Source organism: Chiloscyllium plagiosum, unplaced genomic scaffold (genome assembly GCF_037043375.1).
Source record: "Chiloscyllium plagiosum isolate Xiang-an unplaced genomic scaffold, Cpla_swu_hap1 HiC_scaffold_5, whole genome shotgun sequence".
NCBI lineage: Eukaryota > Metazoa > Chordata > Chondrichthyes > Orectolobiformes > Hemiscylliidae > Chiloscyllium > Chiloscyllium plagiosum.
Window position 1 is genome coordinate 119,526,545 of NW_028270143.1, and position 18,010 is coordinate 119,544,554.

An 18,010-nucleotide genomic window follows, 5' to 3' on the forward strand; every position below is an offset into this window, starting at 1 on the left:
ACACACCCCCCACACACACACCCCCCCCCACACACACACCCCCCACACACACACACACCCACACCCCACACACCCCCCACACACCCCCCCCACACACACACCCCCCACACACACACACACACCACACACACACACCCCACACCCCACACACACCCCACACCCCACACACACCCCACACCCCACACACACCCCACACACACCCCACACACACACACACACCACACACACACACACACACCCACACCCCACACACACACACCCCACACACACACACACCCCCCACACACACACACACACACCCCACACACACACACACCCCACACACACACCCCACACACACCCCACACACACCCCCACACACCACACACACACACCCCCACACACACACCCCCAAACACCCCACACCCACACCCCCACACACACACCCCACACCCCACACACACACCACACCCCACACCCACACACACACACACCCCCACACCACCCCACACACACACCCCACACACACACACCCCCACACCACACACACCCCACACACACCACACCCACACACACACCCCACACACCCCACACACACACACACACCACACACACCCCACACACACACACACACACACACACACACACACCCACACACACACCCCCCCCACACACACACCCCCCCACACACACACACCACACACACACACACACCCCACACACACACACCCCCACACACACACCCCCCACACACACACACACACCCACACCCCACACACCCCCCACACACCCCCCCCACACACACCCCCCCCACACACACACCCACACACACACACACACCCCACACACACCCCACACACACCCCACACACACACACACACACACACCCCACACACACACACACACACCCCACACACACACACACACACCCACACACACACACACACCCCACACACACACACCCCACACACACACACACACACCCCACACACACACACACACCCCACACACACACACACACACACCCCACACACACACACACCCCACACACACACACACCCCACACACACACACACACACCCCACACACACCCCACACACCCCACACACACCCACACACACACACACACACCCCACACACACACACACACACCCCACACACACACCCCACACACACACCCCACACACACCCCCACACACACACACCACACACCCCACACACACACACCCCACACACACACACACCCCACACACCCCACACACACACACACACCCCACACACACACCCCACACACCCCACACACACCCCACACACACACACACACCCCACACACACACACACACCCCCACACACACACACACACCCCCACACACCCCACACACACACACACACCCCACACACACACACACACCCCCACACACACCCACACACCCCACACACACACACACACACACACACCCCACACACCCCACACACACACACACACCCCACACACCCCACACACACACACACCCCACACACACACACACCCCACACACACCCCACACACACACACCCCACACACACCCCACACACACACCCACACACACCCCACACACCCCACACACACACCCCACACACACCACACACCCCACACACACACACCCCACCACACACACCCCACACACACACACCCCACACACCCCACACACACCCCACACACACACACACACACACACACCCCACACACACACACACACACACACACCCCACACACACACACACACACACACCCCACACACACACACCCCACACACACACACACCCCACACACACACCCCACACCCACACCCCACACCCACCCCACACCCACCCCACACCCACCCCACACACACACCCACACACACACCCCACACACACCCCCCCCACACACATCCCCCCACACACACACACCCCCACACACACACACCCCCACACACACACCCCCCCACACACACACCCCCCCACACACACACCCCCCACACACACACACACCACACCCCACACACCCCCACACACCCCCCCACACACACACCCCCCCACACACACACACACACCACACACACACACACACCCCACACCCCACACACACCCACACACACCCCCACACACACAACCCACCACACACACACCCCCCCACACACACACCCCCCACACACACCCCCCCACACACACCCCCCCACACACACACCCTCCCAATACACACACACCCCCCACACACACACACACCCACACACACCCCCCCCACACACCCCCCCACACACACCCCCCTCACACACACACCCTCCCAATACACACACACACCCCCACACACACACACCCACACACACACACACCCCACACACACACACACCCCACACACACACACACCCCACACACACACACCCCACACACACACACCCCACACACACACACCCACACACACACACCCCACACACACCACACACACACCCCACACACACACACACACCACACACACCCCACACACACACACACACACACACACACCCCACACACACACACCCCACACACACACACACCCCACACACACACCCCACACCCACACCCCACACCCACCCCACACCCACCCCACACCCACCCCACACACACACCCACACACACACCCCACACACACCCCCCCCCACACACACCCCCCCACACACACACACCCCCACACACACACACCCCACACACACACACCCCCACACACACACCCCCCCACACACACACCCCCCCCACACACACACCCCCCACACACACACACACCCACACCCCACACACCCCCCACACACCCCCCCACACACACCCCCCCCACACACACACACACACCACACACACACACACACCCCACACCCACACACACCCCACACACACCCCACACACACACACACACACCACACACACACACACACACCCACACCCCACACACACACACCCCACACACACACACACCCCACACACACACCCCACACACACACACCCCACACACACACACACCCCCCCACACACACACACACACCCCACACACACACACACACACACCCCACACACACACACACCCCACACACACACCCCACACACACCCCACACACACCCCACACACACACCCCACACACACCCCACACACACACACACACACCACACACACACACCCCCCACACACACACCCCCAAACACCCCACACCCACCCCACACCCACACCCCCACACACACACCCCACACCCCACACACACACACCCCCCACACCCCACACACACACACACCCCACACCCCACACACCCCACACACCCCACACCCCACACACACACCCCACACACACACCCCACACACACACACACACACACACACACACACACACCCCACACACACACACACCCCACACACCCCACACACACACACACCCCACACACACACCCCACACACACACACACACCCCACACACACACACACACCCCACACACCCCACACACACACACACACCCCACACACCCCACACACACACACACACCCCACACACCCCACACACACACACACCCCACACACCCCACACACACACACACCCCACACACCCCACACACACACCCCACACACCCCACACACACACACACACCCCACACACACACACACACCCCACACACACACACACCCCACACACACCCCACACACACCCCACACACACACACACCCCACACACACACACACACACCCCACACACACACACACCCCACACACACCCCACACACACACACACACACCCCACACACACACACACCCCACACACACACACCCCACACACACACACACACACCCCACACACACACACACACACCCCACACACACACACACACACCCCACACACACCCCACACACACACCCCACACACACACACACACACCCCACACACACACACACACCCCACACACACACACACACACCCCACACCAGAAACCAAACTGGCCCTTCACAAACTGTACGATGCGATGGAAGGGCAAGGTGACCTCAACGTGAGCAGAAACGGAGCTACTCTTAATGGGCACCGGGCAGGAATGTGGGCACGGGCCATGTCGAATCAGCCATGGTCTGAGTGAAAGGCAGAGCAGGCTCGAGGGGCCGAATGGCTTTCTTCTGTTCCTCCTTTTCATTGTCTTCCTATGGAGAAAGTGAGGACTGCATGTGCTGGAGATCAGAGTCGATAGTGTGGTGCTGGCAAAGCACAGCAGGTCAGGCAGCATCCGAGGAGCTGGAGAGTCAACGTTTTGGGCAGGAGCCCTTCATTGGGAGTGAGGCTAGGAGAGAGACCATGCTCTTCCTATGGTCTAGGAATAAGGAACAATGGGGTTTTGGAAAGGCAAATCTTAGCAGGACTTATACACTTAATGGTAAGGTCCTGGGGAGTGCTGCTGAGCAAAGAGACCTTGGAGTGCAGGTTCATAGCTCCTTGAAAGTGGAGTCGCAGGTAGATAGGATAGTGAAGAAGGCATTTGGTATGTTTTCCTTTATTGGTCAGAGTATTGAGTACAGGAGTTGGGAGGTCATGTTGCGGCTGTACAGGACATTGGTTAGGCCACTGTTGGAATATTGCGTGCAATTCTGGTCTCCTTCCTCTCGGATAGATGTTGTGAAACTTGAAAGGGTTCAGAAAAGATTTACAAGGATGTTGCCAGGGTTGGAGGATCTGAGCTACAGGGAGAGGCTGAACAGGCTGGGGCTGTCTTCCCTGGAGCGTTGGAGGCTGAGGGGTGACTTTATAGAGGTTTACAAAATTATGAGGGGCATGGATGGGGTGAAAACGTAAGGGCTTGGGAAGTCCAGAACGAGAGGGAACAGGTTTAGGGTGAGAGGGGAAAGATTTAAGAGAGACCTAAGGGGCAAACTTTTCCACACAGAGGGTGGTACGTGTATGGAATGAGCTGCCAGAGGAAGTGGTGGAGGCTGGTACAATTGCAACACTTAAGAGGCATTTGGATGGGTATATGAATAGGAAGGGTTTGGAAGGATATGGGCCAAGTGCTGGCAACACCCACATCCCATGAATGAATAAAATACAAATCAAATGCAGTGCCCACTAAAATACACTCAGTGCCTCTGATCTCTGGTGTCAGCTGTAGCTCAGTCAGAAGCACACTGGTCTTTGACTCGCAAGCTGCCACTCGGGAGAGGGAGTACAAACAGCAAGGTTGGCACATGCCCGCAGCACTTAGGCACTGCCAAACAGCTGTAGGTGCTGCCTTTCGGGTGAAACCTGACACCGGGCTCCCATCTGCTCAGGTGGATGGGAAAGATCCCACGGGGACTATTTTGAAGAAAAACCACTTCTGCCTCGGCCAATATTTCTCTTCATCAGTGTCATTAAAACAAAACAGATCACCAGCTGCTTGCGGGAACCTGCTGTACTGACGCTCCAACAATATTAACCGAAGTACTTCCTTGGACAAATGCGGTTGCGGAAAGTGCTGGCTAAATGAAAGACAATCTTCTTCTTTCCTCACTGGTACACTGAACGGAGATTTCTTCCTGGATATCGGAATTCCACAGCTTTTTCCGGCAGAGCAAGGGTCCATGAATCCGAGCAGCAGGGAGGCTGGAATGAGGCAGTACACCAGTATTTCACAGCATCTTGTTGAGTGTATTGGAGACACTAAGTGGTCACACTGTTATTGCTCTGAACCAACGTGATGGCGGGGTGGGAGGGGGTGGCTTCAAGAGAGTCCTGGCGTAGGCCGCAAGTAGGCCATGTGATCCTTTTTACAAGTTCTACCCCACCCAGACTTTCAAACCAGGACTCATTTCTTCCCTCCCTCAACTCCCGCTCCCCCGGATGACCGAAGAGTTTCTCTGGTGATTTCAAGAGGACTTATGTTTTGATTTGTGACGGCTACGTTTTGCTTTCTGGAGGCTTGTTTTATTTGTTAGCTTTCCTAACTCCGGCAATAGGTGATGTAGCGAAACTGCCTTCTGTTATCAGCGTCGGCATTTGGTGGTGGTCACGGGAACTGACTCCTAGAACCCTTTAAATAATTGCGACCACCCCGTTAACCTTCCGGGCAGAACGCACCAAAGGAAAGCATTCATTTCCTTGGCACCGCAGGCCCGACCGGACGGTTGGAAACTCCAGTCAGCCCAGGCTCCAACCCTCTTTGAGGCTGAACGTTTCGATCGTGCCTTGGGTACCCTGAGACATTGCCAGTCACTCTGCTGGAGTCCACCCTCAGCATTTTGGAAGCCCGCTGACAGTGTCCCTCTCTCACTGCAAGTCCCCACTCCTCTACCCTATCGTGTGCTCTGATCTGCTCCCAGTCTTGATTTAAGGATTTGCTTTCAAACAGCAGGGAGCTCTGTCCTCGCGTCCCCCAGGTTCCCTCTGCATTCCAATGTTCAAATCCCTGCATGAGCTTTTCCTTCCCCAGCTCTGTGACTTCCTGCAGCCCTATGACCCTCTATGTTTCTCTGGTCTCTCAGGGCGTCTTGAGTTTTAGTCGCTCAGTTGCTAGGGCTCTGGAAATTCTTTCCCGAAACTTCTCAGCCTCAATTTTCTCCTTGACAACCCAGTTGAAAGTCCACCACATTGGCCAAACCTTTGGTCACGTGACCGCTTGCCTCCTCACATTTAAAGGGGAGGTGATTTGTTGAGCGGTATTATCGCTGGACTGTTAATCCAGAGACGCAGGTAACTATAAATGCCGGAGAAAAGATCACAGAAGCGCTTCACCAGGAGGCTCCCAAACACCGAGGATGTCACCTAGACAGGGGACGAAACGTCTGCAACACAAATTCCCAGCTCGGCGAACAGAACCACAACAACGAGCACCCGAGCTACAAATCTTCGCACAAACTTTGAACCCAGGTAATGTTCTGGGGGCCTGGGTTCGAATCTCTTCACAGCAGATGGTGGAATTTGAATTCAATGAACATATGGAATTAAGACTCCAGTGATGACTGGTCACTACAACTGGGAGCTAGATGGTTGCAGCACATACAAATGTCAATGCCTCCTCAAATATCTTTCAAACAAGACAACCCATTAGAACATAAGATCCAGCAGGAGTAGGCCCACCGAGCCTGCTCCACCATTCAGTAAGATGATGGCTGACCTTTTCATGGACTCAGTCCCACTTAGCCGCCTGCTCACCATAACCCTTAATTCTTTTATTGTTCAAAAATCTATCTTTGCCTTAAAAACATTCAACAAGGTGGCCTCAACTAGGCAGGGAATTCCACAGATTTCACAACCCTCTGGGTGGAGAAGTTCCTCCTCAGCTCAGTCCAAAATCTGCTCCCCCATATTTTGAGGTTATGCCCCCTCGTTCTAGTTTCACCTGTCGGTGGAAACAACCTCCCTGCTTCTATGCTATTTATTCCCTTCATAATTTTAAAGTCCCTCCTCATTCTTCTAGGTTCCCATGAGCAAGGTCCCTGTCAACAGCAGTCTCTCCTCATAAGCCAACCCTCTCAACTCTGGAATCAACCTCGCGATCAATCCCCTGCATCCCCTCCAATGCTGGAACATTCTTTCCCAAGGAAGAGAGGAGGGACTCGTCAAAAAAGTAACCCCCACCCCGCCACCACACGGGTGCCTTACCTGGACGGGGAAGATCTTCACGGCCACATAGTCGTTCATTAACCGAGCTTTCCAAACGCAGCCAAACCGCCCTCTGGCCTTGATCTCCAGCAGCTGCAGAGGCTTCAGGCCTTCCAGGGGAGACGGGCTGGGCAGGCTGGTGTCCTGGACAAAAGAGAACGGAAAAATAAAAACACAAGGAACCCCAGTGAGGCCTACTCACACAGGCCCGACGAGAAAGCCGTGACCTACGGACATCGCAAATCAAGGCATGGCCAGCTGAAAGAAAGGGCAAGAGAGAGACAAACAGGTGGGAAGCAGGGATTGCACGTGGGAAAGAGGAACAACAGGATGAAAGAGCAAAAAACACAAGGCTCAGAAGGAAAAGAGTTTTTATTGATTTAGAGAACAGAGGGCAGCTCCGTTATCATGAAGGTCAAATGCCCTTCTCTTCGCAGATGCTGGCTGACCTGCGGCAGTATTCCGTTTTGAAATATACACGGCAACCATTTGACCCATTGTACCAGACAATGACATCTCTTCAACTGGAGCTGCCAAATCCCAACTGGCTTTTCTGTTCCAGCTTGCGGAAGGGTTTTATTCTTCTGATGCCAGTTTCAAAATTACACTTCTAATCAGCCTTTTGTTCTCGGCCCCAGCAGCAAAAACAATATTTTCCGCATTGTGAAAGAATCGATGCCCTTCGGAAACTTCCGGAATCTAGCACTGACTTTCAGACCAGTGCAACACAGTCCAGCACTATTAATCTTCTCAGAGCACTTGTAGAATCATACAGTACAGAAGGTGGCCATTTGACCCATCATGTCTGTACTGGCTACCAGAAGAGCCACCCAGCTAGTCCCCCTCTGCATCCCTACCTCTGTAGCCCTCTCAATTCATGTCCTAGGGCCTGTAACAGGGGAGGGGCGGGGTTACTGACCTCGGTCATGTCCACGTCCACGTGCCCGTATGGAGGGGTGGGGGGGGGGGGTTACTGACCTCGGTCATGTCCACGTGCCCGTACGGGGGAGGGGGGGGGGGGGTTACTGACCTCGGTCATGTCCACGTGCCCGTACGGGGGGAGGGGGGGGGGGTTACTGACCTCGGTCATGTCCACGTGCCCGTACGGGGGGAGGGGGGGGGGGGTTACTGACCTCGGTCATGTCCACGTGCCCGTACGGGGGGAGGGGGAGGGGTTACTGACCTCGGTCATGTCCACGTGCCCGTACGGGGGGAGGGGGGGGGGGGGGGTTACTGACCTCGGTCATGTCCACGTGCCCGTACGGGGGGAGGGGGGAGGGGGTTACTGACCTCGGTCATGTCCACGTGCCCGTACGGGGGAGGGGGGGGGGGGGTTACTGACCTCGGTCATGTCCACGTGCCCGTACGGGGGAGGGGGGAGGGGGTTACTGACCTCGGTCATGTCCACGTGCCCGTACGGGGGGAGGGGGGGGGGGGGGGGGTTACTGACCTCGGTCATGTCCACGTGCCCGTACGGGGGGAGGGGGGAGGGGGGGGGGGTTACTGACCTCGGTCATGTCCACGTGCCCGTACGGGGGGAGGGGGTTACTGACCTCGGTCGTGTCCACGTGCCCGTACGGGGGGGGGGGGGGGTTACTGACCTCGGTCATGTCCACGTGCCCGTACGGGGGGGGTTACTGACCTCGGTCATGTCCACGTGCCCGTACGGGGGGAGGGGGTTACTGACCTCGGTCATGTCCACGTGTCCGTACGGGGGGGGGGGGGGGGGGTTACTGACCTCGGTCATGTCCACGTGCCCGTACGGGGGAGGGGGGGGGGTTACTGACCTCGGTCATGTCCACGTGCCCGTACGGGGGGAGGGGGTTACTGACCTCGGTCATGTCCACGTGCCCGTACGGGGGAGGGGTGAGGGGGTTACTGACCTCGGTCATGTCCACGTGCCCGTACGGGGGAGGGGGGGGGGTTACTGACCTCGGTCATGTCCACGTGCCCGTACGGGGGAGGGGGGGGGGGGGTTACTGACCTCGGTCATGTCCACGTGCCCGTACGGGGGAGGGGGGAGGGGGTTACTGACCTCGGTCATGTCCACGTGCCCGTACGGGGGAGGGGGGGGGGGGGGGGTTACTGACCTCGGTCATGTCCACGTGCCCGTACGGGGGGAGGGGGGGGGGGGTTACTGACCTCGGTCATGTCCACGTGCCCGTACGGGGGGAGGGGGGGGGGGTTACTGACCTCGGTCATGTCCACGTGCCCGTACGGGGGGAGGGGGGGGGGGGTTACTGACCTCGGTCATGTCCACGTGCCCGTACGGGGGAGGGGGGAGGGGGTTACTGACCTCGGTCATGTCCACGTGCCCGTACGGGGGGAGGGGGTTACTGACCTCGGTCATGTCCACGTGCCCGTACGGGGGGGGGGGGGGGGGGGGGGTTACTGACCTCGGTCATGTCCACGTGCCCGTACGGGGGAGGGGGAGGGGGTTACTGACCTCGGTCATGTCCACGTGCCCGTACGGGGGAGGGGGGAGGGGGTTACTGACCTCGGTCATGTCCACGTGCCCGTACGGGGGAGGGGGGGGGGTTACTGACCTCGGTCATGTCCACGTGCCCGTACGGGGGAGGGGGGGGGTTACTGACCTCGGTCATGTCCACGTGCCCGTACGGGGGAGGGGGGGGGGTTACTGACCTCGGTCATGTCCACGTGCCCGTACGGGGGGAGGGGGGGGGGGTTACTGACCTCGGTCATGTCCACGTGCCCGTACGGGGGAGGGGGGAGGGGGTTACTGACCTCGGTCATGTCCACGTGCCCGTACGGGGGGAGGGGGAGGGGTTACTGACCTCGGTCATGTCCACGTGCCCGTACGGGGGAGGGGGGGGGGGGGGGGGGGGTTACTGACCTCGGTCATGTCCACGTGCCCGTACGGGGGGAGGGGGGGGGGGTTACTGACCTCGGTCATGTCCACGTGCCCGTACGGGGGGGGGGGGGTTACTGACCTCGGTCATGTCCACGTGCCCGTACGGGGGGAGGGGGGGGGGGGGGTTACTGACCTCGGTCATGTCCACGTGCCCGTACGGGGGAGGGGGGGGGGTTACTGACCTCGGTCATGTCCACGTGCCCGTACGGGGGGAGGGGGGGGGGGGGGGTTACTGACCTCGGTCATGTCCACGTGCCCGTACGGGGGGAGGGGGGAGGGGGTTACTGACCTCGGTCATGTCCACGTGCCCGTACGGGGGGAGGGGGGGGGGGGGTTACTGACCTCGGTCATGTCCACGTGCCCGTACGGGGGGAGGGGGGAGGGGGTTACTGACCTCGGTCATGTCCACGTGCCCGTACGGGGGAGGGGGGAGGGGGTTACTGACCTCGGTCATGTCCACGTGGCCGTACGGCGGCTTGCGATGACGATACATCCAGAAGGATAGCAGGATGATCATGGAGAGGCCGGTGATGGGGAGCAGCGCGTACACCAGGATGTTCAGCAGTGATGGAGTCGGAGGTGGCGGCTCAAATACAACTGCAGGCAGAAAAGAAAGTCAGTGTCTGTATTCATTACAACCACCTCCGCCCTCCCCACCCCCCAACCCCGCTCTCCCTACACACACATACAGACACACACAGAGACAGGCGCACACACACAAATAGACACAGACAGACACGCACACAGACAGACATGCACACAGACAGACACAGAGACACACAGGCAGAGAAACACAGACAGAGAAACACAGACAGACCGGCACACACAGACACAGACAGACAGACACAGACACACACAGAGAGACACACAGACAGAGACACATGCGCACACAGACACACAACAGACACACACAGACACGCACACAGACAGACATAGGGACACGGACAGACGCACACAGGCAGACAAACACAGACAGACAGACACAGAGACACAGACAGACACAGACAGATGCACGCACACACACAGACAGAGACACAGACAGATAGACACAGACGCACACACACAGACACAGTCAGACAAACACACACAGAGACACAGACAGATGCGCACACACAGACAGAGACACAGACGTACACAGACAGACACAGAGACGCAGACAGATGCACGTACACACACACACAGACAGACACAGAGACACAGACAGACGCGCACACACAGACAGACACAGACAGGCGTACACACACAGACAGAGACTCAGACAGACGCGCGCGCACACACAGACAAGCACGCGTGCACACAGACACAGAGACACAGACAGACACTGAGACACAGACAGACGCACAGACACAGATCGGCACACATACAGACAGAGACACAGACAGGCACGCACACACACAGACAAGTACGCGCACACACAGCCACAGAGACACAGACAGATGTGCACACATACAGACAGACACGCACAGACACAGAGACACAGACAGACGCGCACACACAGACAGATGCGTGCACATACACACAGACAGACAGAGACATACGCGCGCACATGCACACACAGGCACAGACAGATGCACAGACACACACAGAGACGCGCACACACAGACACAGACACAGAGACACAGACAGGCGCGCGCACACACAGACGCGCACACAGATACAGAGACACATACGCGCACACACAGAGACACAGACAGGCGCACACAGACAGACGCACACACAGAGACACACACAGACGAACACACAGAGACAGGTATGCGCGCGCACACTCACACAGAGACACAGACGTGCACACACACACAGACTCCCAGTGAGGAGTGGTCAGGTTGGGGGGGCTGTGCGAGCTGACTGAGAGAGACAGAGAGAGAGGGAGAGGGAGATAGACAGAGAGGGAGAGGGAGAGAGAGAGAGAGAAAGAGAGAGAAAGAAGTTTGGAGGGAGAAGAGAGGGAGTTATCTGTGACAAACGCAGGTCATATCTGTTGAAGAGTACAGAAGGCAGACTGTGAATATTTGTTCCCACCAGCTGGTGGAAAGCCTGTGACACACACACAGAGCTGGCTGCATTGGCTGTTAGTGTCAATGCCCTGGGATCCATTCAGCCATCTTGGGGTGGAGCCTGCGAATCGGAGTGCACTGGGAAAAGTGCACACACGGAGAAACCGTGAATCTTCGGTTGTTTGTGGAAAGTCGGAGCGACAGAGGCACCAAGAGCGACCAGTCACGACCCTCCCCGCGCCCTCTCTCCGAAAACAACACAACACTGACTGACGGATGCAGCAACCTACCTTCTGGCACCGACTCGGGGAAGTGGAAGAACCGGTCGTTACAGTAATTCCCTTCGCAGCAGCAGAAAAATACCTGAGGGTTCTCCTCGGTGGCAATGCACTCCACTCTGACAGGGAGAGACCAAAGTGTGAGTCAGTGTCAGGCAGTGCCCACCGTTCGCCATCATGATCAGGCCACCTCAGAGCGGGAAGCCAGTACAAGATGACAGGTCTAACATCAATGAAACAAACCACACTGATCACCGCAAGGTTCATTAGACAAATTCACTCCATTAGAAACCTTGCTGCAATGTCTTGGACGTGGGAGTCTGAGAAATTATTTAATTACTTTGCGCCCTGGAGCAACCCTGTCTTTGTGGTGAACTCTCGAAGTCCAACAGAGCCATACAGACAGAAACAGGCCCTTCAGCCCACCTCATCCATGCCGACCAGGTCTCCTAAGCTGAATGAGTCCCATCCGCCTGCGTTTTGGCCCATACCCCTGTAAGACCCCTCCTATTCACATAATGTCCAAATGGCCTTTAAATGCTCAAATTGTACCAACCCTTACTGTTTCTTCTGGCAGGCCAAAAATGAGGACTGCAGATGCTGGAGATTAGGGTCGAGAGTGTGGTGCTGGAAAAGCACAGCAGGTCAGGCAGCATCCGAGGAGCAGGAGAATCGATGTTTCGGGCAAAAGCCCTTCATCGGGGCAGCCTTGTTCCACGTACATCCCAATTCCTGAGTTCTTTTCAAAGTTGACTCTGAAGCTAAGCAATTAGCTCTGGCTCCCCAGCCCTGCCTGTTTCCCCCTGCCCCAATGGTCATTCCTCCATCCAAGACTATACTGCCATTGCTGTTTCTGTTTCCACCTCAGGCAGCCCACCCTGGGTTAGCAAACATTGCTGCTTTAAACAGGAACCACCATCGGTTGGTTGGTTTGCAATAGGAAAGAACCTTTTGGTCCATTTGTCACGCGGTCTGGAGGAGGGGGATGGGTTGGTTCACTGCATCTTCACCGCCTGAGCCTTCAGGATAGGGGAAGGTCCTTCTGGAACATTCTGGAACATTGCTCTCCCATGCCAAGTGCAAAAGTACCTGGCTGAGTGGGGTAGAGCTCACTCTGCAATTGATTCAATCTGCTAATCTACTCTGCCACTGGGTACAAAATCCCTACACAGTGTGGAAGCCCATCGAGTCCACACCAACCCTCTGATTAGCATCCCACCCAGGTAACCCAGCATTTCCCATGGCTAACCCACCTCGTCTGTACATCCCCGAACACTATGGGCAATTTAGCATGGCCAATCCACCCTAACCATCACACCTTCGGACTATGAGAGGAACTGGAGGAAACCCACGCAGACACAGGAAGAATGTGCAAACTCCACACAGACAGTCGTCTGAGGCTGGAATCGAACCCGGGTCCCTGGTGCTGCGAGGCAGCAGTGCTAACCACTGAGCCACCGTGTCGCCCCAATCATCGCCTTCAATATTAAATATCAACTTCTACAATGTTCACACAAAACCCAGTTTCCCCCTCTCGATGTGAACACTTGCATAATCCTAGATGGATCCCAAGGTGCCTGGGTCCACTCAATCCAGGAATGACATGCCCCTTCCCACCAAAAAAAAAGCACTCAGGATCAGTCAGAAATATGGGGCTGTACCTCACAAGATCAGGATCCAGTTACGGGACGGGGGAAGGCATCAGGCAATAAGGCCAAACACAGTCACATCAATGCGATGAGCCACACTGCTGGCAGCAGTAAACTCACTCTCAACGTCTTCAAGAGGTTCACCAAAAATTGGGGCAAGTCTACATGAACCGCCGAGCCACACAGCGATTTTAAGAGGGTCATCCTGGTTGTGAAGGGCATCTATGGCCTCACCCCTTCCAGTCCCACAGCCCTCTGGGATATCGACACCCTCTCACCCTTCAGCATTGCTCAGTATCATCACCCCACAGTTGGTGGCCACACTCTCAGCTGCCCAGGTTTCGCAGTGGGGCCCGCTCTACCACCTCTCCTCCTTTAAGACACTCCTCAACACCCACCCTCCTTTGACCCATGGGTCGTCTCTCCCAAGATCCCCTAATGGGGTTTCGTATCCAAATCCACGATTGAACCACAAGTTGTTTCACTAGAGTCATACAGCCCACAAACAGACCCTTCGGTCCAACTCGTCCATGCTGTCCAGATATCTTAACCTAACCTAGTCCCATTTGCCAGCACTTGGCCCATTTCCATCTAACCCCTTCCTATTCATATACCCATCCAGATGCCTTTTAAATATTGTAATTGTACCAGCCTCCACCACTTCCTATGGCAGCACATTCTATACACGTACCATCCTCTGCATGGAAAGGTTAAGCCTGACGTCCCATTTATATCCTTCCCCTCTCACCCTAAACCTATGCCCTCTAGCTTTGGACACCCACTACCCTCAGTATCAGACCTTGCCTATTCACCCCATCCATGTCCCTCATGATTTTGTAAACCACTATAAGGTCACCCCTCAGCCTCCGATGCTGCAGGGAAAACAGCCCCAGCCTATTTAGCCTCTCCCTGTAGATCAAACCCTCCAATCCTGGAAACATACTTTTCGGAACCCTTTCAAGTTTCACAACATCTTCCTGATAGGAAGGAGACCAGAATTGCACGCAATATTCCAACAGTGGCCTAACCAATGTCTTGTACAGCCGCAACATGACCTCCCAAACGCCACCTTCACTGTCCTATCTACCTGTGACTCTATGTTCAGGGAGCTATGAACCTGCACTCCAAGGTGACTCTGTTCAGCAGCACTCCCCAGGACATTACCATTAAGGTGTATACGTCCTGTCCTGATGTGCCTTTCCAAAATGCAACACTTCAGATTTACCCAAATTAAAGTCCATCTGCCATCCTTCGGCCCATCTGATCAAGGTCCCATTTTGCCTATTGTGGTGTTGCCTGCAAACAGTGCTGGAGGTGCTACATAAATGCAGCCTCATGTTGCTTATCTCCCAGCCTCTGGCCGCCCCATGCCCTGTGGTCTGGGTTCCCCTACCTGTCGTAACAGTTGAAGTCATCGAGCCAGCATCCTTTCTTGACCAGCTCGATGGAGCCGGAGTTGTTGCGCCAGGAGGCGTAGCAGTGGTGCCGCTTGTCCTTCTCCCCCTCGCACTGTTCCACACCGCTCTGGTTAGTCTTCTCCAGCTCCCAGTTGGCGTTGTAGTAAGCGCACTCTCTGGTCTCCGCCTCGCCATGGCCTGGCCCTGTGGAACACCACACAGAGACAAACCGTCAACAGGACAGCCCTCACAATGGCCAGCAGGTGGCCATTCAGCCCATCACGCAGGGGAGTTAGGCAGGAGAGGCCGTGGATAGGAGATTGCGGGGTGGGAGGAAAGAGGACGTGGGGGGACAGAGAGAGAGTGGGAATAAGAGAAAGTGGAAAGAGAAAGAGACACACACACACACACACACACAAAGGGGGCAGAAAAAAGGTGGCAGATGGATAAAGTGTGAAGGGGGGGGAATAGCAGGAGAAGACACAATAGACAGAGGGGGAGGGGTCAGACATAGAGAGAAAGGGGACAGAGAGAGAGAAAGGGGACAGAGAGAGAGAGAGAGAAAGAAAGGGGACAGAGAGAGAGAGAGAGAGAGAAAGGGGACAGAGAGAGGGAGGGAAAGGGGACAGAGAGAGAGAAAAGGCAGGAGGGAGAGAAAGAGAAAGAAGGACAAAGATAAGGAACGAGAAAGGGGAGAGAGAGAGAGTGAGAGAGAGAGAGAGAGTGAGACACAAAGGGAACAGAGAAAAAGAGAGAGAGACAAGTGGGATAGAGAGAGACACAATGGGGACAAAGGGGGGGGAAAGAGAGAGAGAGAGAGAGAGACAGAGAGAGACAGAGACACAAAGAGGATAGAGAAAGGACCAACTGGGGAAGAGGAAAGGTGGAGATGGAGGGTGGTTGAGAGAAGGAGAGTGATCGACAGAGAGAGAGATGGAAAGAGAGTGCATGTTCCAGGTTGGTGACCTTGCCCCCTCTCTCGGCAGATATGGGCCCGAGCTGCTCACTGTTCAGCTCCTTCTGCTTTGATTTCGGATTTCCTGTTGTTTATTTGTAAAAGGGAACAGCGTGCGTGTCCCACGAGCAATAAGCCAATGAAGATGGTTGATGGGGTGTGGAGGGTCCTGAACATAAAAAGGTGTGCTGTGGAAACACCAAAACCTCTGAAAAGACTTCCACCCCCGTTCACCCCTGTTTGTAATGGGCGCTGCCGCTCAGACAAAATCTCTCACTGCCACACTCACTTCTGTCTAAAGATCACCAGAATTCATGGGGAGCACCGTTTTGCTCTGTGTCACTTTATGACAATGCAGCTTTAACATGGTTTTGTTGTGACACTGTTAACCATTCAACACAGCTCAGGTTATCACTGCTTTAGCAATGCAAGGAATTACATTGTATTTTGTGACACCAATACACTGCATTACTTAATCCACAACAGAGCACTGTGGCCAGTCCTGAATGACACACATCAGGAAGGATTTTATTAGAAGCAAAAGGTGAAGTGAGGCAAATCTTTGTCACTCAGTGAGTAGTTAGGGGAGAGCACACAGTGCCTGGAAGCCTGGTGGTGGCAGGTTCAATTCGGGAGAACGTTAGATCATTATTGAAACAGGAAGTCGGGAAACCGTGAGGAGGTGGAACATGGCAGCGAGTAAATTGCTGGCCCAGAGAGCCAGTGCAGACATGACGGCCTGAATGGCCTCCTCTGCATTGTATGAGAGAGAGACAGAGGCAAAGAGGACAGAGAAAGGACCAACTGGGGAAGAGGAAAGGTGGAGATGGAGGGTGGTTGAGAGAAGGAGAGTGATCGACAGAGAGAGAGAGAGAGATGGAAAGAGAATGATCTACAGTCCAGAAACCAGACACTGTGGCTTGTACTGCTGCCTCACAGAGCCAGGGCCCTGGGTTCAATTCCAGCCTCGGGTGACTGCGTGGGGTTTGCATTTGTCCCCCCCACCCCACCCCCGTCTGCGTGGGTTTCCTCCGGGTGCTCCAGTTTCCTCCCACAATCCAAAGATATGCAGGTTAGGTGATGGGCCATGCTAAATTGCCCCATAGTGTTCAAGGATAGGCAAATTAGGTGAGTTGGAAAATGTAGTGTTATAAGAATAGGGTTGGGAGTAGGTGGTCTGCTCTTTAGAAGGTCAGTGTGGACACAATGGGCCGAATAGCCTGCTTTCACACTAGGAACTTTAGGATTCAACCCAAGCAGTTAGCATTGGCCCTCCAGGAGCCTACACC

At 55.8% G+C, this 18,010-nt stretch overlaps 1 protein-coding gene across 2 annotated transcripts in view; it reads right to left on the bottom strand.

Moving 5' to 3' along the window:
• Positions 1-18,010, bottom strand: part of acvr2ba (activin A receptor type 2Ba) — a 224,165-nt gene that overhangs the window by 76,740 nt on the left and 129,415 nt on the right. For both annotated transcript variants that reach the window (XM_087987597.1, XM_087987598.1), the window contains exons 2-5: positions 15,763-15,970; positions 12,733-12,839; positions 10,894-11,045; positions 7,577-7,720 (exon numbers count right to left, since the gene is read on the bottom strand). In XM_087987597.1, coding sequence (XP_087843723.1) covers positions 7,577-7,720; positions 10,894-11,045; positions 12,733-12,839; positions 15,763-15,970 — 611 coding nt within the window. The remainder of the gene's footprint in view (positions 1-7,576; positions 7,721-10,893; positions 11,046-12,732; positions 12,840-15,762; positions 15,971-18,010) is intronic.